The sequence below is a fragment of the Electrona antarctica genome (assembly GCF_951216825.1).
Source record: "Electrona antarctica genome assembly, chromosome: 7".
Lineage (NCBI taxonomy): Eukaryota > Metazoa > Chordata > Actinopteri > Myctophiformes > Myctophidae > Electrona > Electrona antarctica.
The window spans coordinates 16,971,872-16,994,392 of NC_136812.1; the positions used below are offsets into that span (position 1 = coordinate 16,971,872).

Consider the following 22,521-nt stretch of genomic DNA (forward strand, 5'->3'; position numbering starts at 1 on the left):
ATGTAATAATAAATGGCAATGCAAAATGGCCTGGAATTATTTTAAATCATGCATGTTGTATATGAATATGTCATGTAACATCTATCTATAAATGCATGTCTCTGTCTGTTTGTACGGCTGTAATGCACGTAGCTCAAGAACCGTTCGCCCCACCGACTTCAAATTCGACACACGCGTTTCCCCCACACTGTCCCCCCACAGGGAGTGCAGTGCCGGGTGTCGAGTCCGTTGGTTGTCCAGAACCGCCACAAAAAGGCTTCTGCCCGGGCTCTGGACAAGGCCCCTGCCCAGGCTCCATATATGAAGCTGGCCTGTTCTGAAATCACAACACTCCATATTTGGGCACGCCTGACACAGAACTCCATATATAGTATAAATATATGAAGGACACAGAGAGACAGGTACAGAAATGTCCATATATGGGCATAAAAGGGGCACAGACAATGGGTGGAATCAACGGGTACTCTGACACGGGTAGGGCATGGATCTGTAAATGGAGCTATGTCATATATTGCATCGTTATATTTGTTATAACAGGGTATAAAGCTTTTTTTAAACAAATAGCAGCATTTTTTTGGCAGTCACTGGGATAAATGGCAGCATTTTTTCTCAGGACTATTTAAATAGTAGCCTAGCCCTACAGAAAAACTCAGATTTAAGATCTGTTTAATTCTCTCTCTGTCTCTCTCTCTCTCTCACACACACACACACACACGTCACAAACAAACTCCATAAAATGTTCTGTTCATAATTCATCTCGTTATCTACTCTGGAACATGTTCTGTTTAATAGATTACGAACCGCCCCCGTTTTAATCTTTACAGTTGGACATTCCCAAATTACTCGGACACTGACGTATCGCTGACGTAGTCCAGTGAGGCAGTGACGTAATGGTTCCTTCTACGCACCGCACCGCAAATTATTTCCCAATGTGTTTTCCTTAGCTCCGTCCTCCGTGGGAGAAAAGTGTATGTTGTCATCCAAGTCTAGCCATTGGCGAGTAATTTAAATATTTAATTGTATGGTCTTTATCTTTGCACGCCTATACACATTTATAAAGGGGGGGGGTTGCTGTGTAATAGCTTACATTCATATGTGAAGTGAACTGTCAGTGAACAGAAAATAAAATGAAGCTATGCCAAATATATTGTAAATTATAATATTTCCATGTGGAATATTTACTGAAATGTGTCATTAAATGTGGTTTTGCGTGGCATGTAATGTTGCATGTCTCCTTGGTGACTTCACCACGCATTGACCGTTAATTGAATATTCATTGAAAAGCTCCGGGAGTCCTCCTGCGTTTTTACAACAGAGAGTGCGTGCGCTGCGCGTGGTCGCTGGGAAATGGTAGCAAGATGGCGGCGTTGAAGGAGGAGCAGTGCTATGGACTGTCCTGTGGAAGAGTGAGCAACGGCAACAATGTCTCCGTCTTTCACGTCAAACTCACTGACAGCGCGCTGAAAGCGTTCGAGGGTTACCAGACCAGCAAGGTAAAGCGGTGGTTTGAATTTAAACACTGGCATGTTTTTCATCTCTGCGTGCTGTCTGTTTGTCTCTGTGTGTGAGATCCGTTCAGGCAGCTGATGTGACAGGCAGTCAGTGTGAGGAGGTCCCCACCACCACCACCACCAGCCAGCCAGACTGTGTGTCTGTGAGCGCATAGGAACGTTACTCCGTCGCGCGACACAAAATAGCGCATTTTCGACAGAAAGTAGTGTCGACGTATGTTCTCTCGATACTTTTTCAAGGTGTTTGTGTGTCATTTGTGTCGCGCGACGTTTGCTGAATGGCTCGCGCGGCCATGTACACGAAGGCTGATGAGCAGCTGTGGCTAGTTTGGTGGTAGTAGTGTAGCAGTCTTGCCATGATATGATCCACATTTAATGGAGAGCCACAGCTTCATAGTGTGGACAGTTATTATCGTTAAATCACAGCCAGGATCACAGACTTTACGGTTGTCAGAATTGTATAAACGTGCTCTTATGAGCGAGCTTCCTGCCAGTTATACTGAATAGAATTACCCTTAACACACTTAATTGCGTTGAGGCGAGTAGTTCCCATAGCTCAACAGTTAGTTTACCACGAAGTTAGCCAAATTAGTTAACTGAAGTTACTATTATAGAGGGATTAGCGTGTACAACGTTTACATTTAGCGTTGGTTAGTCTGTGTACAGATGTTTTCCAACAAGTTTGCTGAGCTGTCAATAAATCTATTAGACAGAACTTTAACTTAAATAACTGCACAAACAACAGTTCATGTTTTTTGAGTCTAACCATCTTCCCGAGTCACACTTAAACATTATGTGTCCTGCTGTTTTAAGGGAAAGCCTTTCCTAGAACCTGAACCAGCTAATGAAAGCTTAGTAAAGAATGCTGAAAAGTACCTATTAGTTACTATGTTGAAAGATGGCCATCATCCCTGTTCCCAACCCCCTCACAGCGACTTAAAGCACCATAGCTTGGGGCTTAGATACAGTGAGTGACAGTGCAACTGAAGTACATTTAACGACTCACAAGTTAATCACAATATATGCCTTCTTTTTCGTTAGTCATAATTGCGTTTAAAAGCAAGAATATACAGGTTTCGCATCATTTCTGACATGAATCTGCTGTTGCTGGCTATAAGCTCCTTGTGTTGCTAACTAGCTAGTCTGGTGGCCATCTAACGTTTCAATTTCTATAAATATTTGACTGAGAAGAACTTGGCAGGCCAAGAGGACAGGGCGTTATCTCCAGCTTCAGTGGCTGTGTACTACACATGATGAGAAGACAATAATGTTGTGAAAAGGCAAATGTTTGACTGGAAGTTCTTGGTAGAATATTGATAATCCCTTTTGAGACACCCAGAGTCATCCCTCCTCAACTCTTTGATATATTGTTTGTTATTGTTGCCATAACTTGTCAAGTTTACTAGATTATTATGACAAAACAATGTGAATTTCTCTAAGCTGCTTGCTCATTGCTCAAAGATCCTTTGCTCTTGAGGTGCAGTCTTGACCAACGTAATTAAAATTTCAAGTGTATTTCATCTTTCAAATTACAAGCTTTTATTTAAGATGGGCTAATTTAATGTAACAATTGGTCTTAGAATCAATAGGAACAAATTTAGAATCAATAGGAACAAATAGATACATTTCTTTGGTTGGAGCACAAAGATGTGCACAGCCACATGGATTGGTAGGTACAGCAGTTTTGTACCTGTAATGATGTATAATGTAATAATATTTAATAGCCTACTTATATTGTCCAGCCTTATTTTGAAGAATCGACATAGTGGTTGATGTTTTGTCTTTTGATGTGAATTTGTCCACTGTCCACTAAATATTCAACATTCCTACTTGACTCAAATCACTGGGGATTAATTTTTTTGTTTCGTATGGTTTATGTAAACGCAAGAGACGGAGGGAAAAACTAGTTTTTTGTCTTTATGGTTAAGAGTTGCATTTCTTTGGGATGTACCTCCTGTACAGACTTGCCTTGGTAAGAACTGAAGCTGTGTCACCCACTGTATTGTACTCAAGTCTTGGCTAAATTTTTTTCTTTTGTGAAATAGAAATCATTATGCTGCATTCACACGGGCAGATGTGAAGATACAGTACCATTCATTTTCAATGGAAGCCAGCGTCATGAAAATGCAAAGGTACATCCAACGTTTGTAGCTGCTGCAAAGGCTACAACGGCTACAAAAAAGTTGAGCTGGTTTCAACTTCAGCTACAAAGTTACAAAGCTATAAATGCGCTGTGTAGCTTTGTATCTTTGTATCTTGTTACATTTTCGCTAGAAACAGACTGTATCTGACATATATGAGTGACATGATATCGACTGTCAAACGATACAGAGACACCTCCCTGACAATAACGCAGAGACAGCTTGTTTATTTTTGGACCACAATGCTTATATGAAACGATTTTAAGATGACCCCATGTTATTTTCCTCCATAGAGAAATTACCAGGCAGAAGCAGGGTATGAGCGAGTGACGTCAGGACTTCTGCGCTCTATAGCGATCCATAGTTTACTACTTTACTTTTGAGGTTATATACAGAGAAGGATGTGCTGTGGATTTTTTTAATTGGTGCGTCTATGTTGCGTGCCCTAATTGAAATAACCTTTAATGTAGGCCTATTTATTAACCCACAGCATTCTGTATATCACATTTTATTGTATTTACTTGCATAATAGGGAAACTTTTTATGAACATAAATAATTATTTATGTTTATGATTTACCTTACAAATGTCACCTGCTCTGTAATTTAATTAGTTCATGAATCCATCACATCGGCCAACTCTTTAGACTACTTCAGACACCTAGAGTAGGCTACTTAGTAGAGCGACACAATGGCGACAGTGGCAGCGACAGTCACCAGTGATATGCATCCAATCATTCCAAGGTTGGTCATTCCTGTTATTTCAAGCTGTGACTCAGCGTCGACCGGCAGGTGTTGTTAGCGAGGTTAGCGAGGTGCGAAAACTGCGAATGGCTGTGCGGGCTTGCATGCATCTTCAAATCTACCGGAGAGGCGCCCTGGATAGCCCTACCGACAGCTCACCCCTGGCTATTATACAGATCCTCCTCTCATAGATGCACTGCGGTGCCACAGTGGAGCTATCAACACAGCAGAGCTCAAACCCTGATGCTAGACAGGAGGATTTGGAAGGCAGATATTTAGGCCGCACTCTCGCATCGCAAGCTTAGTCTGATCCGTTATTTAGTGTTTTCAACGTAGATGGAGAGTGGAGACATGGTGAAGTGTTTCATCATGATGTGGGTTCAAAATCATACTTGGCGTAACCGTAGTAACATTACGGGCTCAATGGTCATGCCCCTCAGATGACTCCGAGCAGACAGAGTAAGTGACTTGGATGTATTCACACTTACATCACACTTACATTAGAGTGTCCGGTTGGAACTTGAAGGTTCCCTGTTCGATCCTGTGCTCCCCCAGAGTTGGTGTAGAAGTGTCCTTGAGCAAGACGCTGAACCCCTAATTGCTCCCGATGAGCAGGTCGGTGCCTTGCATGGTTGCCTCCGCTATCGGTGTATGAATGGGTGAATGTAATGCCCAATGTATTGCCCAATCTATGTAAAGCGCGTTGGATAAAGGCGCTATATAAATGCACCATTTACCAAAATTGCCGCCATATGAATATGATTGATGGGTAAAGTTGAGACACGGAAAAGATGGAAGTGCAACAAACTTAATATGCAGTGATTGGTGTTGTAGATCTTTACCTAACTAAGACAAATAATTCACCAAGGCCTGGCAGAGTGCTGAGTTCACTGTCTAGGTAGCTGAGGTATAGACTGTTTCCCAACACGATAGCAGTGAGTTATAGAACACTACCACTTTGATAAATACATAGACCAGCTTGAAAAACAATTTGGACGTACCACAATAACCACATGCAAAGTTCTTCTTCTGAGCAAGGTCCAGTCAGTGACGGTGTCAAGTCAGATTGGTTTTAATTGATAACATATGGTGGCTTAACAATGTGGTTTTTTCCCCTGTCCGTCCGTCTGTCCTGTCATCTGTGTGCCTTTGAGCAGCTAATCTCGGGCACCGCTGGACCAATTGGTGTGAAACTATAATGGGTCACTTCATGTTTTGGCCTATAACTCTTGGTCGTACAATCATGACACAACTCCCCATATAGTACCGGCCATTTCTACCTGACAATTTCCTCATTTCCTGATGATTTTTTTCTAATACACCATGTTGCTATGCCCCCCCCCCCCCCCCCCCACACTACTGACACACACAAGTAGGCCTGTGCTCAGAGGAGCACACTTTTCCAGTTCATTTAGAAAACCCTTTTCATTGTTCAGGCAGGGATTTACAGTCGTGTATAGCCTGAAATGCTTTGGCCATAGTTGGTACATGAGCTTTTTGTATTACGAGGCAACAATGGAATCTAACACCTAATTTTAGTAACTGGATTCGGTTGAGTTGATATTGTTCGATATATCCAGAAATGCTTACAAGTTTAGGTGGTGTTTGGCATTGTTTCTAATTATATTTTGTAATAGTAGTCCTCCTCAGGTAGTCAGACCTCAGTCAGCCCACTGTTCTCTGTATCGGACTCGACTGCCAACGTCAGCCAGTTCTCTGTTTGCACATCTCAGAGGAAGGACAGAGTGAACTGGAGCCCTGTCCGGGGGATTGGCAGACCGGAGGCTCACTTACTTTTCTCTTTTTTTCCCCCCTTTCCTTTTTTTATTTATTTTTTACTTACTGGCTCTGACATAAGCAAGGAAATGAGCAAGGCTAGTTGAGCATCATCACACTCAAGGTTATGTAGAGCGTGGAGAAAAAGGCCTATGACTATTATTTTTGGCTGAGTAAGGATGGATGAGTACATTTGGTCATTGCTCAGTAGTGGGTTATTATACTGGCCAAAATGTATATCTTTAGGATAAAAATGTTCATTTTGAGTTATAGTATAGTTACAGTAGTAGTATGGTTATGAAAAACTCTTGCGCTGAAATAAATGTATTTCTCAAGAAGTATTTTGTGGTTGAAATACCATTTATTACAGCTGTTATCAAATTTGAAGTGTACATACATTCACTTGCTATCAAAGCACGTGGCATCCTTGTTTTTTAATTAAGTGGTGTTAAATCCTGTACAGTGTACACACTGTAATATACTGGTGACAGATGAGTTCTTAAGGTCCTTGCAGACTGGACGTGTTTTTTGGAACTCCGGCAGAACAACGCAGCTCTGAAAAACGCAACAGTGTGCAAGGACCATCATTGCTCCACAGTTGAATAGTAAACAGCTCTGGCCCTATGTCATGTTCTATCATAGGATGACATAATAATCATGTTATTATTGGATTGTGAGTATGGAGTGTGATTTTTACATTCCTAATGCAGTATGATCTCATTGTAGTGGTGGCACCCATGGCAGCCATGAGCTCAGCTCTGTGTAGACTTGACATTTGAGTAAGGTTTATGATTATAAACGTAACTAATATCTGCATTACAATTTAATTAGTATGTATTGCACACATTGTGACAAAACATGATTATGCTTTAAATCATTAGCTGAATTCGTAATTAACAAAATACATTCCAGTGTCCCACTAACCAAATAGAGAATGTGGGTAAACATTTAAAATGCATAGTGATATACATAGGGGGTGTGTGTCACACACACACACACACACACACACACACACACACACACACACACACATATAAATATATATATATATATATATACACACACACACACACACACACACACACACAATCAAAAAGGCTTACTTATTTGAAAATTGATTATTTGAAGTGTTTGTGTAGTCTTGGAGTTAGTCAGAGCTTGCCTTGTAGGTCTCAGACGCTTTTGCTGCTGGACCAGAGATTGGGGAACTGATTCATATTGAATTGATTTGGTCCTCTGTCCCAATTAGTGTTACTTTTGCCTAACCAGGTTTTCGTCTGTCACTGACTGGAATTGTCTGTCTTATGTGCAGATTCTGCTGAACACTCAACGTTGTGTGTTGCTCTCGATCTGCTATAACTGAAATGATCTTCTACTCTCTAAATTGGCACTTTGGCTAAAGTAGGGTTCTGTGTACCATTGCAATTCAGTTATCATTTTCTCAGCTGACTACTAGGTGTTGCTCTATAGGCTGACCCTGTCCTGAGAAGGTCAGGTTACATGAAGTCAGTTTTGTTGTTACGCTTTGCTGTCAACTCCCCTGCCTCTCGGCCTATGGGAATAGTAATAGTATGGGAAGTAATGGAGACTGGTGGGGATTTTGTTGCTTGACGTTGGTCAGCCTGTGCCATGGTTATTTAAGGAATGGTGACTCCTCGGTTTCTCCAGATTGAATGGGACACAGCAAAGAGATGACCATAACAACCAGCACCAAATATGACCGCAAATGTCACAGTGCTCTCAGAGCACTGTGACACTGTGTCCTGTGCAGTAGATGTCACATTGGGCCCATGTTGACCTGGCATCACTGTGACTGAGTGCAGAGCAGCATTCCTGAACTGCATTTTCTTTACCAGGTCTCGTGTTGCTTAACGTAATCGGCTTAAGTCCAGAAACGTGTGCCTGTGGTTTTGTCCTATATTGGAAAAATATGGCTTCCTAAAAAGTTCAAACATAGAATGTGTAATTTCAGTGGCAGAGACACAAGCATCAAACTCATCTACATTACGCTTCAGTAGTAGACTGTAAGCACTGTGAGAAAGATCTCTCTAAGATGTTGGTGAGTCTCAACCATCCTGCCCTTAGGCTACTACAATATCCCCCAGTCCCAGGCTCCCAGCTCAGGCTCCCAGCTCAGGCTCCCAGCTCAGGACAAGGGACTGCTTTCTTTTATTGCACTCCCTGTCCATCTGTCAAAGATGCCAGGTGAGGTGGGTGTGGTCAGGCACTAGCAGTGAAGTCAGGATTCACATGATGTGAGACAGCTCAAAATAATATAACCAAATGGACCCCCGTGTTTGTTTAACTACAATAAGGACGTGTTATTTGTAATTTTAGAAATAATTGTAAAGAGCTCTCTGGATGCAGACCATATATGTAAAAGTAATTTTCTGTCTTGCAATTCCTATTGAGCTACAGATATCTAATCTTCAGTACACAACATTGTATTTCTCATTTAATATTTACATTTAGATATTTTGTTCAATTGATTTGTTTTTTATTGACATTTGATCAAATAAAACTAAACATATGTGTCATCAATTGTTTAGAGAAGATTTTGTGTACCTGGCACTCTGGCAGATATTAGCCTACTGAGTCGTTATTGTTTTCTGACAGCTCTACTCGGATCTCGGTAACAATTTCACAGGTCTTTCTCGTTTCGGGTCAGTCATTCTATTCTATAATCTCTGAACCAATCGGGTCTTGGAACAAATTTCACAGACCCATTAAGGTAGGCTACTATTAATCGCGCGTCACCACTCACAATGGTTTTGTTTTCCCACACGAACAAATTGACAATGAAAACAATGACCTGCTTGAGCATGTGTGATTGTTGACACCTTTCTGAACGGGCTGCATCTGTCGCCTCAGAGAGAGGACCCTCTCTATTCGTACCGTGGATGTGGATGTCTGAGTGTCGAGTCGACTTCATGGGTCCTCACACCCCGCACGGGGACCTCGCTCAGACAATTTTGCACCACAGTGGGGACGGGTTCACCGGACTGAATCGAGGGGGACACTGTACCATTAGAATAAACAGGCGGCGCCCCTGTCTCATTTATATTGTCACTGCCACGTGCAGACTGTAAATCCTAAAGTTGGGCCATTGCAATCTGGCAAGTGCTGCTTTGCAAGGTAACTAGAATGGGCACGGCAACTTAGTTTCATTGCTAAATGAAAGATGGTCACAGTCGGTGGTGTCATGCTTCCAGGCTCCGGTAGGCTACTGCTGCTGTGTGGTGTTCTGCACACAAGAAGAATGCCTCCTCCTCCATCAAGAAACTTTTTAGTTTCGCTAGTGTGCAGTAAAGATGTTTGTCTGACTATTTTAAGTCTACTTTTGTGTTTGTGTGTCTAAAACGCTCATACACTATTTAACAATAGGCTTAGGCTATGCAGCTGTTCTGTGTGCATGCCGTGATGCGCACATGCACGCGCTTGCACGTGCGTGCGTGCGCGTGACGTTCTGTGGTACCGGAAAAAAATCACCATGACACCACTGGTCACAGTACAATTCAGGGGCCTACACCTACAGCTTCTGTTAAATTTCTTTAAAGCTCTATTATGTGATTTATTTTGATGATATTGATATTTGTCCAATCTGTATTGTAGAGTACAGTTAATAGTACACACATGCTATTCTATTGAGATATTTAGATCCTGTGTTTAGGTTGGACATGACCTTTGACATTATCCTGTTCCTGGTTTAACACGACTATACTAAAATATGTCCACAGAGCAAGCAGGCAATAGCTCAGTGGTAAAAAGCTCAGCACTTGCTCAGGAGACCTGGGTTCAAATCCAGGCACAGGAAGGTTACATAATAGTCCAGCCTTTTGCCTTACTTTGCTTTGACTCTTATCTCTCCAGGGCTGCTACCACGGCCCATCTAGTCATCACTTTCACATACTCTGCAAGGGAACAGTAGTGTGCAAATTATACAGCCTTTTATAAGAACTTAGTTCTGATAATAAGTTAGTTAAAATCACTGTAATAATATCTGCGCAGGAAGAAAACTCGGGGCTCCAGTTCACTCTGTCCTTCCTGGGTTTATCCAGATCCAGATCGGGTAAATTGCCAATTGCCAATCAACGACCAGTCAACTGGAGTGAAAATCGACCGATCACTTTTACACACAAAGTTTGTGAAATGTAAAATTGTAAACTTTTTGTATCGGATCAGGCTGGTGTAAAACACATATGCGCACACACCTGTTATTGCAAATGTCGAGAGAGCACGGCCCCAGTCTAAGTTCAGTCCTTGATATGCCATGATCTGAAATGCTCCCTCCAACCCTGGAACACGTACCTCCTCACATGACGGTGATACAACAAAGCACCTGACAATTTCAGTTCTGTCCATAGCATTTTAATTAGGCCCTATAACTATTCCTGCTTCATCCATTACAAGACAAGCGTAATAATCCTATGAAACTGCAACATTTAGGTTATACAAATAGCAAATACAAGTGTGTATGCACTATGCATGCACAGTTACAATTTTCATTGACATTTACCTGCCACCCTTGGGAGGGTGGAGCAATTAAAAGTGTGTATGCATGCATTGCACAGTTATGCATTGAGCAGCAGGCAACACTTGCAGCAGTAAACCCCATCTTCTATCAACAAACTCCCGGCCATGTAACTAAATTGGCACACTTGTCACTGTTGCAATGTAGCATCCTGTCATCGGTGTATGGAGACTATGCTTGGATAAAGGCGCAGTTAACTCGCACATATACAGCATATGAAATAACAGTGTATACTGTAGGTTATTCTTAAAATCACACCTATGTGAAGTGAGGGGCGCTCTTATCATACATCATCTCATTCTGGCCAATCATAATTTGTGTCCTCACTTTTGTCATCAATGTGTGTTTACACACTTTTGTCTTCAATGTGTGTGTGATTACACAGACCCTCAAAGCTGGACATGGCCCTCAAAAATTGGGCAATTTAGGGTCTGAAGTTCTTATAGGCCTAAATATTGCTTCAGTTCAAGACTATAACCATCGGTTCACATTTGCCAATTGGCTGCTTTTTCACATCGCTGCCACGTTCCAGCTGGTCCCCATTCTGTGGTTGTGTGTGTGTGTGTATGAACGTCCATGGCCTTGTCACCGAGCCATGGTAGGGAGCCACACTCTGTCCCTAAGGTTAGCAAGCTCTGTGGAACATTCTGGGCTCAGGTCCCAGAGAATAGTGACATGTCAGCAGCCCATTCAAATGAACAGGCTGAGTGTTGCACTATGTTAGCAGGGCTGGGTGGGTTGGGGGAAGGGGAGGGCACAGCACAGGGTGGGAGAGCTAAATTCGGTGCTGTTTTACATTGCAGCGGTAGACTAGAGCACAGTGCTCCATGAAAGGGCTGGTGTGGCTCGATAGGCTAGGAGAGTTCAGAGTTCATTTCTAAGTAAATCTAGCTGGCCTGACTTTGGTATTGTTTACACAAATGAAATGGTTTTTGATAAGGTGAAGAGTTTAATGAATCCTAAATTGTCTTGTCTCTTCGAATTCATGTACACCCAACATCACGTTAGCCAGGGCAGAGGGGCAGTGTCTTGATTAGGATCGCATCTCAGCAGCCAGCAGTTTATACTTGAGAGGAGCAACAACGTTGGTAGCCTCAGTTGTAGTGGTTAAAACTGTGATGTCTACCATGCTTTTATGAATGTTGGTCGTTTGTTTCCACATTCCTGATCATCTAGTCAGTCAAATGGGAAACTGCCAAGGTTTGTCTCATTCATTGAGCTTGCTCTATGTCACTCTTCATTTCCCATTACTGTATTCAACTCTGTCTGACAGATGAAAAACGAGCTAGGTTTGGCTACTTTCTGGATGTAACCCGCCCATCTCAAACCACCCAGCTTCACACACAGGCAATCTCATACTGTAAATGGGTTTAGTTGAATACATGTAACATTTAAATGATTCCTTTTGACAGAATTCCGCCAGAAATACCAACCATGAATTTGTTTTCTGTAGTCCGACTAATGACTGGACAGTTTAGAAATGCATGAATGACTACATGAAGTGGTCTCACACATTTGTGTGTAGTGTCAATACTTAAAAACTGCCAGGGATCCCGGGGGGTCATAAGAAGATCCTGGCAAAATAAGTACAGAAATAATTGACTGTCTGTCTTTCAAGTGCGAGTCAGTAAAAGAAAATAAGCAATCAACATTGACTGCTACTCTTTAAGATTGAAATTGATTAACATTATTTGGTCTGGCCTCTAGGCCTCGTGTAGTCATCACGTCAATGTTGTGGTCTGAAAGGAGAATTGGTGGGTGTAAAGGTATCTCTTTCAGACTTCAGTGCTGGGTGTCTGTCTTGGTATTAAAGACCCACTCTTGCCAATATTGTGTGTTTGACTTTTTGTGTTAATGTGTTTTTGATAAACCCTGGTGCCTGCTTGCACTCTTCTTTATCTATAAAGCATTCATATGGATTGAACAGCAGTCACTGAAAACTGGTTTCAGTGAGCGCTCACTGCTCACGGTCCGGACTCCGGAGTGCTCACTGAATGCACTTACTGAGTGCAACCTCTGATTTGACAACAGGCCAACATGGCTGTCAGTGGTGATGTGAAAACCTAAGTTTGGGTTGTAAAAATCCATATGAATGCTTTAGAGCAGGGGTTCCCAAACTGGTGCACCGCAAACGTGCACCCCTTGTGGTGCACGAATGCCCTCTAGGGGTGCGTAACATGAGAAGGGTAATGGTGGTTTTATGGTATTTAAAGACCAAGTTATATTGTATTAACACAGCAGGCTACTCACCATACAGATTGGACAAAATAATTGTATTCACACGCATACAAAATATTTCTGCACGCACGCGTGCACGCACGCACACACGTACACACACACTATATTATAGAGCTTTAACAGTTTCATATAGGTGCACCAGCATATAATTTACTTGCACCCACATATAATTTACAATTTAAGCATTTAGCCGACGCTCCTAATCCAGAGCGATTTACAGTAATCAAGGAAAACGCAAGGCAATACATCAAATGCATAGCACTAGTAATCTAGGATCATAGGTAAACCAAGAAGTCTAAACCAGGGGTCTGCAACAGGCGGCTCTAGAGCACACCCCTAGTGGCTCCCTGTAGCATTCCAAAAAAATCGATGAAAATGTATAATGTTATTTTTTCACATTTTTATTTTTCATTTATGGTTTCTGTAGGAGGCCAAACGTGACAAACACTCTTAAGTTTTCCAATTTTGTAAAAATGTGTAGAATAAATATTAAGTTTCAACACATATGTCCACTAAAATTTGCGTCATAGCATGCGACAGACTCAGTGCCGTGCCAGCCAGGTGTCTATTATAAACAAACCGGTGGGTGTGTGAGGCTGGTGCCTGCTACACTACTATGGCTTCTACGGGGAGAAAAAGAAAGATAGCCGACGAAAACAGAGGATTTAACAGTTCGTGGACAGAGGCTTTTGCCTTCACAGCCAATGCAGATTGACTGCCTGCATGTTTAATCTGCAGAGAAGCTATCAAAACAACAACAAAGGGTAACGTTGAAAGACATTTCCAGGGAAAGCATGCTAAATTATCAGCTGACCACCCAGCTGGGAATGAGAGAGTGCTGTTGCAGAACTGCTGAAGAAAGTAGAAGAGAGCAAACCATCTTTTAAAAAGTGGATCGCGTCTTCAAACTCCACCACTGCTGCTAGTTTCGTTGCAACCCGGGAGATAATAAAGCTTGGCAAGCCGCATTATAATGCGTAAATCCTTTTGCGGCTCCAGATAGATTTTGAATTTATTTTTGGTCGAAAATGGCTCTTTCAACATCTTGGGTTGCCGACCCCTGGTCTAAACAGTATAATATCAGAAAATGTATAATCTGTACAATCTATACACAGTGACACTATTAGGATGCCAGCAGGTCTACAAATGAACCTGACATACACAGATAATACACATAGACAGACCTGCCAAAAGGCCTGCTAAATGGAGCGGCGGTGGTTCAGGGGTAGAGTGCCTGGATGGTAACCGCAAGGTTGCCAGTTCAAACCCGGGCTCCCCCAGAGTTACTGTCGAAGTGTCCTTGAGCAAGACCCTGAACCCCTAATTGCTCCCGATGTGCTAGTTGGTGCCTTGCATGGTTTCCGTTGCCATCGGTGTATGAATGTGTGTGAATGGGTGAATATAATGCACAATCTCTGTAAAGCGCCTTGGATAAAGGCGCTATATAAATGCACCATTTACCATTTAAATGTAAGGTGCACTGGTGCAACTGATGAATATAAAACTGCTATAGTATATACTGTAAATGCAGTCCACTTGCCATTTACTGTACCTTGTGTTTTATTTATGCTTCATCTACCCTGACCTTTATCATCACATTCTTGTTCACGCCTGACTTCCTGACGCATCAACGAGGAAGAAAAGCCAACGTGACTTCCTCTTTTGCCTTTCACTGTAGTCTAGTATGATCTTCCCAGCTGTATAGTGCCTAATAAAGCTGGTGCTTACTGTCACTCAGTATATCATCAAAACCATAGCCGTTAGAGTTAGACACCACCACATTGTTTTGTTTGAACCTGTGGTGCATTTTGTGAAAGGCCACAACCACAGCCTCACAGGCTTTTGCAATCACATTGGTTTATAGCAACTGCTTAATTTGTCAGATTGTGCTGGGAACATACTGAGATATAAATACATACACCTTAAATTACTAGTAATGTTAGATTCATATTCAAAGTGTATAATCACACACACACACACACACACACACACACACACACACACACACACACACACACACACACACACACACACACACACACACACACACACACACACACACACGAAACATTAAAAATGGCAGAAAGAGGCAAACGTCTATGGTCTGGGCAACAGATTTATGGACTGGAGTAGGGTTGGTTGTATATATGCAGAATTGCGTCCCAATATGCCCTACAGTATGCAAGCTGGCTTGCATACTGTCTTGCATATCACCTTTTAAATATTAGACTTTGACCTTCTACAATAGATATGCCATGATTGGGTTCATATTGCACAGACAACTGGGGCTATCCCCTGTCATTGTAAAACGGGATGCACGGCATCACTCTAGCTGAGCATGGATGTCAAGCAAGCAGTGAAGCATTCTATTGAATATGGTTGGGTTGTCTTCGTTGACTCGTCATATTCTGCTGTTATGGTTAGACAGTGTGCATGTACACTTTGTACAGTATATACGTGCCGTTGCTTTTGCAATTCTTTGCTCATTCCATTATAAAGTGTGAGCTTGTAAATAGGATATTTTCATTATTACGACACTGTTGTACAATAAAGTATAACATAGGGCTTAAAGGGGAAAACCACCCATTTTCAACATTTACATTAATATACCTTAGAGCAGCTGTTGTGTGGAAATAATAAAAAGGTTCCCCCATTCTGTGTTTCCTAGAACTGTAATTATGAAAAAAATCATTAACATGGTGAATCACATCTTGATGACATCATCAAGATGTGTTTCACCATGTTAATGATTTTTTTCAGACCTCTAGTTCTAGGAAACACAGAATGGGGGAACCTTTTTATTATTTCCACACAACAGCTCTAAGGTATATTAATGACATAGTACAATGTTGAAAATGAGTGGAATGCCCCTTTAAGTGGTTAAGCAGACTAATCAATGTAGTTGATTATGAAACTAGAAAAAGTGCTCCTCGTAGCACAGTTCTCCACCAGGTCAGGTGTGCATTGTTTGGTATTGTGTAATAAGTAGTACTTAATAGCCAATAGACAATGACTTACAGTAGATGGAACTTGCAGCGCTGTGTGTTGTAGGTAGGTAGAGGATTTATTATGACAGGAGACGCTGCATGTGTTGCTGCATGATTTGAGTCATTTTGTTAAAAACGGGCCACATCTGCAAACCTTTGATGTAAATCTTAGCCAACCAGATTAAAATCCAAAAATTCTGAGAGAACTGTCTTGATCACATGTCTATAAAGATCATGTGTACCGGCGGGGAGCACAGTGGTGTAGTCATTAGCGCTGTCGGCTAGAAGTTCCCGGGTTCGATTCCCGCCCACTGGTCGCTGGGGTGTGTGTTCTCTCGTCATTAGCTCCCATGCCCTAGGTGGGGTTGGCAAAAGGGCCTTTCTGTGTGGAGTTTTATTGTATTCTAGTTGTTAGTTGTACATTATACTGTATAGTTGCAGCCCTAAGAGGAAACACTTAATGATATCGTTTGTAGTTTGTCTAGACATATTCATTGGTCGTTTTGGCTGGACAGAGTGTGCACGCATGTACAAACCTACTGCCAACTAATTACTGTATCTCTCTTGCACCTTTTCAAGTTTAGCTATTGATTGATACAGCCTGAAAATAGCCTGACATAGAATTGATTCTGTTCCATTACAGTATGTAATATTTTGAGTTGTTTGCTTTGCTCTCACAATAGATGCAGTTAACTTTAAAAAAAAAAATTCTCCCCACTTTAAAATACTGTTAATTTTACCACTCTGGCTTTTGTATGCACCACAGACATTTTGTATTTTACTTTTCTCAATTACTTTTTTCTATTTAGGATTTGTTATTTCTTCATTAAAAAGCCATACAGATTGGACAAAAGTATTTTATACAGTTAAAAATAATGACATGATAGAGCTTTAATGTTTTCATATAGGTGCACCAGGCACAGCATATGACACACACACACACACACACACACACACACACACACACACACACACACACACACACACACACACGATATTTGTTTATAGTTGAAGGCAAATGAGAAGCAGTGTTATGTTGACTAGATGCATATATGGTGATGAGGATGATGTGAATAATATTTCATATTTATTTACTTGGATGATGGATCTTATTTCTGTGGATATTCTGACCTATTTAGTATACCTGTTTACCACCTGCACAGTATGCAATATGTCTGTGCTGTTCTGTGTCAGAAAATGGAATTCCTGATCAAAAATAAAAAGGTCCATGCTTTGAGGCCTTGCCCCATTCCATGACCATGCAGAGACCACAGAGAGTTGGACGTATTCCTATTGACCGTATTGTTCTGTGGTCCCTCACAAGTCGGCCAGACTTGCAGTATGTGAGCCTCATCTGGGAGCTACTAACGGCTAAAAATATTTTAAAAATGTCAGCACTGCGAGTGCCACGTTTTGGGTTGGATGGCTGTGCACCAACACACACATTTACTGCCCAGTAACTGTGTTTTTCTACAGATTTATACAGAGTCTGTCTTCTGTCTTGCTCTGTGCCAGCCTATACAGTAGGTAATGTGATAACTGGCCTATGCTGGGAAGACAACTTATTGGTTTCTTTGCATTTCTGTCCCATAGCACTATGTAGGGGATAATTTAATGGGTAAAAGGAAGGCAAGGGTCATGGATCTGAAAGGGAGACCAACCTATCTTGGTGGAGCAATGGATCTTAGCAGTGGTCTTGGCCGCTCCAACAGTATCATGGGAGCTCTAAAATAAGGCAATCGATCTCTGCAGACTTTGAGTTACGCTAATGTGAATTTCAGATATTCCTTGCTAAGCTTTCACTATTAAAGAGTTATATTATATTAAAAAGGTACCCTTATGGGTCCTGTGTACATATAGTGTAGTAATTGCTATGTGATATGATTTACCCTGTGATTTTCCTCTTGTCTGACTGTTCTTATTTTAACAATATTAGGCACAGTAAAAGGAGCGTGTCTGCTTTCCCATGAGAAAAAGAGATGCTGGGTGGATTGATTTGACCCATTGTAAAGTCATAAACTACAGTAATGCACACATAAGCTAAGATATAAACCTACAGAAATAATATGCTGTGGTTTTAGTCTCTGCACATATCATAACTGAAGCTCGAGCACGTAAACTGCTGCTTTTATGCATATCTGTTATTGTTTTAAAGTAGTTTAGCCAAGGGCTAACCAAGAATCCTTTCCATGGCATTTATTCAATCCAAACAGTGTTCAAATATCTTTGTGTAAATAAAATAGTAATGGTCTTATTATTCTCTTTCAGGGCCTGTCGTCACAGCCGTTGATTCGATTTACTGGAAACCAAGGGGTAAGGTCATTGTTTTCTGTCTGTCGCCTTCTCTTTGTCAGCATAGTGTCATTGACACAAAGTAGATTATAAATCATGAGAAATGAGTGAGAAGAAATGCTTTCAATTTGAAAATGTTGTTGTGTAGAGCTATTTGATTGATTGAATGAATGAATAGTTTTATTTCGGTCTTAAAACAACATGTACATGATTATTACAGCAGCAAAAGCATTTTACAGGACATTCGGTTTGGACCGAAAAAAGTGTAGGCTGAAGCCGTAGCTTATATAGTGCCTATCCTTTTTGACTTTATCTTACATTAATGCAAAATAATAAAGACGAACAACAAAAAAAAAATATATATATATATATATATATATATAAGATTGAATACTTTATTAGACGAAAATGTGGGAACTAGCAGTGAATGATGCTTTGGTTAGCTCCATGCCCCACGTTGCCCGCGCCTGTCTGCTTGTGTACTGTGCAGTGCGCGGTCATTAACTTTTACACAGACACACATCGGTCTTGTTAATACACAGTTAAGTTTGTTTGTTTCAAGGGTGAAGATGGAAAAATATCACTTTAATATAACCTTTAATTTAACTGAGTGTTCAAATGTAACCAAATGGACCTGTGTCTCGCGCCCGACACAAGACACTTGTTGCAATGACACGCAAACGTCCTACAATGTTTCCGCATGGCTGGTTACCCTCCCTGATTACACTTGTGTGGAAGTCATGGTTTTATATGGTAGATTCTTACCATTGAAGATTGTCAATGTAGACTCTAGCCTACTGCATCTTCATGATATGGAGTTCCCAAAGAGAAATGTACTTTCACTCCACGTCCGACGAGGGCATGCTGTGATTAGCCAGTAGACTCTTTGATTGACAGTTCTGCCTTGGTGTGACGACCAGTGTGATTGAGCAGGGGTGCCCCCTTCCTGAATTCAGCCAATCGCAAGTAGGTAGGGGCAGTGCTAGAATTATAAGATCTACACTCTCAGCACAACGCATTGTAAGCTTGTAGGTCTGCTATCTGCACCGTGCAAACGGTGTGTGTGTGTGTGGGCTATCGCGCCGGTTCAGTCTCTATCCTTCTTTATACTTCTTTATACCTGGAAGCAGTACAGAGGCATGGTATAATAATAATAATAAACTTTATTTATAGAGCACCTTTCATGACACAAGTGCAGCGAAAAGTGCTTTACAAGACAAAGTATAAAAATATCAAACATAACAATCAAGGCACAATCAAAGTACAAAACAAATGCCAAAAACACCAAACAACATAAAAAATGCAAAAAAAGACAATGAAATAGGTAAAACAGTGAGTCGACAAATAATTAAAATCAGAGGATTCAGCCAAATGCTGAGTTTTAAAAACATCTAGGGAGGGTGCCAGTCTAAGGTGCATTGGAAGTTTATTCCAGGCGGTCGGCCCGTGGAAGGAGAACGCGGAGTTCTTGAAGAAAGGAGGAGAAGCAAGCACTCAGTTGAGTAGTTCAACGTAATAGAGTGACGGGTGCACGGTTCAGGTAGATGCAGTCCATAGAAATGAATACCAGCACTCACGTTATATCCAATAGGATTCTTGTTTATTTTTCAATTTCCCCCGGAGGCCTTCCTCAGCGTAAATCTGAACAATATGGCGTCAGTGTCACTTATAAAGGGGACCGGGGTGCCACTGGGTTGCTTGCTGTGAGGGGAAATTGATTCTACATTGGCATGGTGGTGTCCAGCCTTCCACCCTTCTCCCCATATAACAACCTGCTTTTATACCAAACTGCTCCATTCACAGGAAAGGGGTATATTCAAACTCTAAAACATACATAAATTAACATACAATAAATACATGAAGCCATATCATATCACACTCTTAAGAACAATAATGAATCTTTATCCCTTTTCACACTATACTACAACATAAATAGCAAAATAAATAGCAAAAGCACATCCAAACCCCCTATGGTCCAGCCCAATCTACTAACGTGCGTACACACACACACACACACACACACACACACACACACACACAGTACTGTTAAGCATTTCAAACTCGACAATAAAACTTCACAATTCATAGCACTTCAATATTACACACATCACACTTAATATTACACAAAATTAAAGTGCCGTGCAAAAATCTAAAGTGTGTGCAAATGTCATGTGCAAATGTGCAAATGTCATTCAATAAATAAAGGTGCAAACATGAGTAACAGAGTAACCTCTCTCTGTTACGACACATAAGGTTAGACAAGCCTCTCGTGTCACTGTGGCTGAGTCATAGTGACATGAGCGTGACGACGTGGCCTGGCGGCCGGTCCTCCCTTAACCCATTTGTGCCTGACGTCAAAATAAAAAAAAGTCTTCTGAAAGAATATATATTCAAAGATTTGTGCCCGCATTTTCACGATTTTTCAAAAATAGCAGACCTACAAGCTCGTAGCGCGCCACTCGGTGGCGCGCTATGAGCTTGTAGATCTGCTATTTTTCAATAGCTAAAGTATAACATAATGCTTAGTTAAAACACCAAAAGGGGTTCCCGCCCAAAATGGGTTAAGCCAACTTTAATATAATAAGATATATATTTATATTAACATACGGTACACACACACGTCGCACGCACGCACGCAGGCTCGCGCGCATGTGTGCACAAACAGAAGTATAGGCCTTAAGCCTGGCAGACCAGCAGCATTACAAGCACTGACTCACTGCAAGTGAGTCCTACTAGTTTTTATCTGCTGCAGCGACCACTGACCGGATTAGATTTCCTCTCGTTCTGGCAGCCATGTCCGTGACTGCAATTACATCTGCACAGATCGGGAAGAGGACACACAGCTCTACTGGCCTGGAGTTATCCTAACAGACAGAGTGGAGTGCTCACATGCGCACACACGCACAGGGCACGCACGTGGCAGGGCGCTGCTTGTCCACTTCTGTAAGGAGCTCACATCTAAACAATTTGTATTGTGTATCGTCTCAACCAAGGGGAAGGGGTACTTCTAGTTGGTATCTCTGCTTATATTTAAGTATAGCGATTGTTTGCATCAGACAGTGGACAAGCAGAATCGTCTATTTAAACGGCCAAACTAGTTTTTTTTAATTCACAATCATATTATACAACCATTTTTCAAATAGTGTTTCTTTGTCTTTTTCATTTTTTAGACGGGAACAAAAAATAATAAAAATAAATAAATAAAATAAAGCATATAGATGGATGATGTGTACAGAAATTAAAGTACAATACAATATAATACTCATAGGGAGACTGAGCAGTAATTCAAATAAAAACAGAACCAAAAAAAAAGGAGTGCCAAACTAGTTATAAGCTTGATCTAAATACTGAACAAAAATGTACATTCTTTTAGGAATATTGTATCTAAGATTTATCAAATAAAGCCTCAGAATTTGCTATTTTGTTTGTTGTGGTGTGGATATAGGCCTAACGGGAGTCAACTAATGATTCCCGAGCGCAGTGCACGCTGCGGCTCACCGCTCCAAGAGATGGGTCAAATGCGGAGAACAAAAACAAACCTAGTTGTGGTTCTTTCAAATTGACTCAACACTAATGGGGGGGATTTTCTGTTTCACCACTGGTCATATGTATGTCAGCATGGAAACGGACACCTATTCAAATAGACACCTATGCAAAAGAGTCCAAATATGAACATTGGGAGTTCCTTCTGATGTGGAGTGTGTACTGTGGACAGACACACAAGGTTTAACAGGGGACTGTTAGGTTGCATCCTAATCCATAATTGCTTTACATTCTAACCCAGTGGTGTCAAACTATAAACGGCGTCTAACCTCAAAATTTGCCCCAGTTAATTCTTTGAAGCCGTCACACCGCCGTCCAGACGGTCCAGTCATGTATAAAATATGATTAAACGCAATTGCATTGTATAATTATAAATGTATACGGCTTGGTTGAATGCTTGATTCTGATTTGCATCACACACAATGTGATTTACATCTAAACTTTGCTCTCAAGAATGTTTTTGAAAACATTCGAAGTGAGAACTAGACGATGCAGTTATTGAAAATTGATTCTATTTGATCAACACTAACTTGTTTTTCATTGCTGTGAGTTTTCTTTTGGATCAATGTATTCATTTATTTATTTAGTAGCCATGTAATAAGAAGGATAATAAACGGGTCGGTGGTCATTGGGCCTATCGAGAAATAAAATTCCTTAGCTGTGTGAAAGAGACCAGTGTAGTGATATTTATAAATGTCACCCAATGTGACTTAACATTACTCCACCACAAGTGTAGCTAAAACATGTGCTGGAAAAATGT

At 41.2% G+C, this 22,521-nt stretch overlaps 1 protein-coding gene across 1 annotated transcript in view; it reads left to right on the forward strand.

The window, feature by feature from the left end:
* Positions 1 to 1,318: 1,318 nt before the first annotated feature.
* The window catches only part of ell (elongation factor RNA polymerase II), a 49,593-nt gene continuing 28,390 nt past the window's right edge, over positions 1,319 to 22,521 (forward strand). The window contains exons 1-2 of the mRNA XM_079506911.1: positions 1,319 to 1,493; positions 18,195 to 18,239. Coding sequence (XP_079363037.1) covers positions 1,359 to 1,493; positions 18,195 to 18,239 — 180 coding nt within the window. The 5' untranslated portion in view covers positions 1,319 to 1,358. The remainder of the gene's footprint in view (positions 1,494 to 18,194; positions 18,240 to 22,521) is intronic.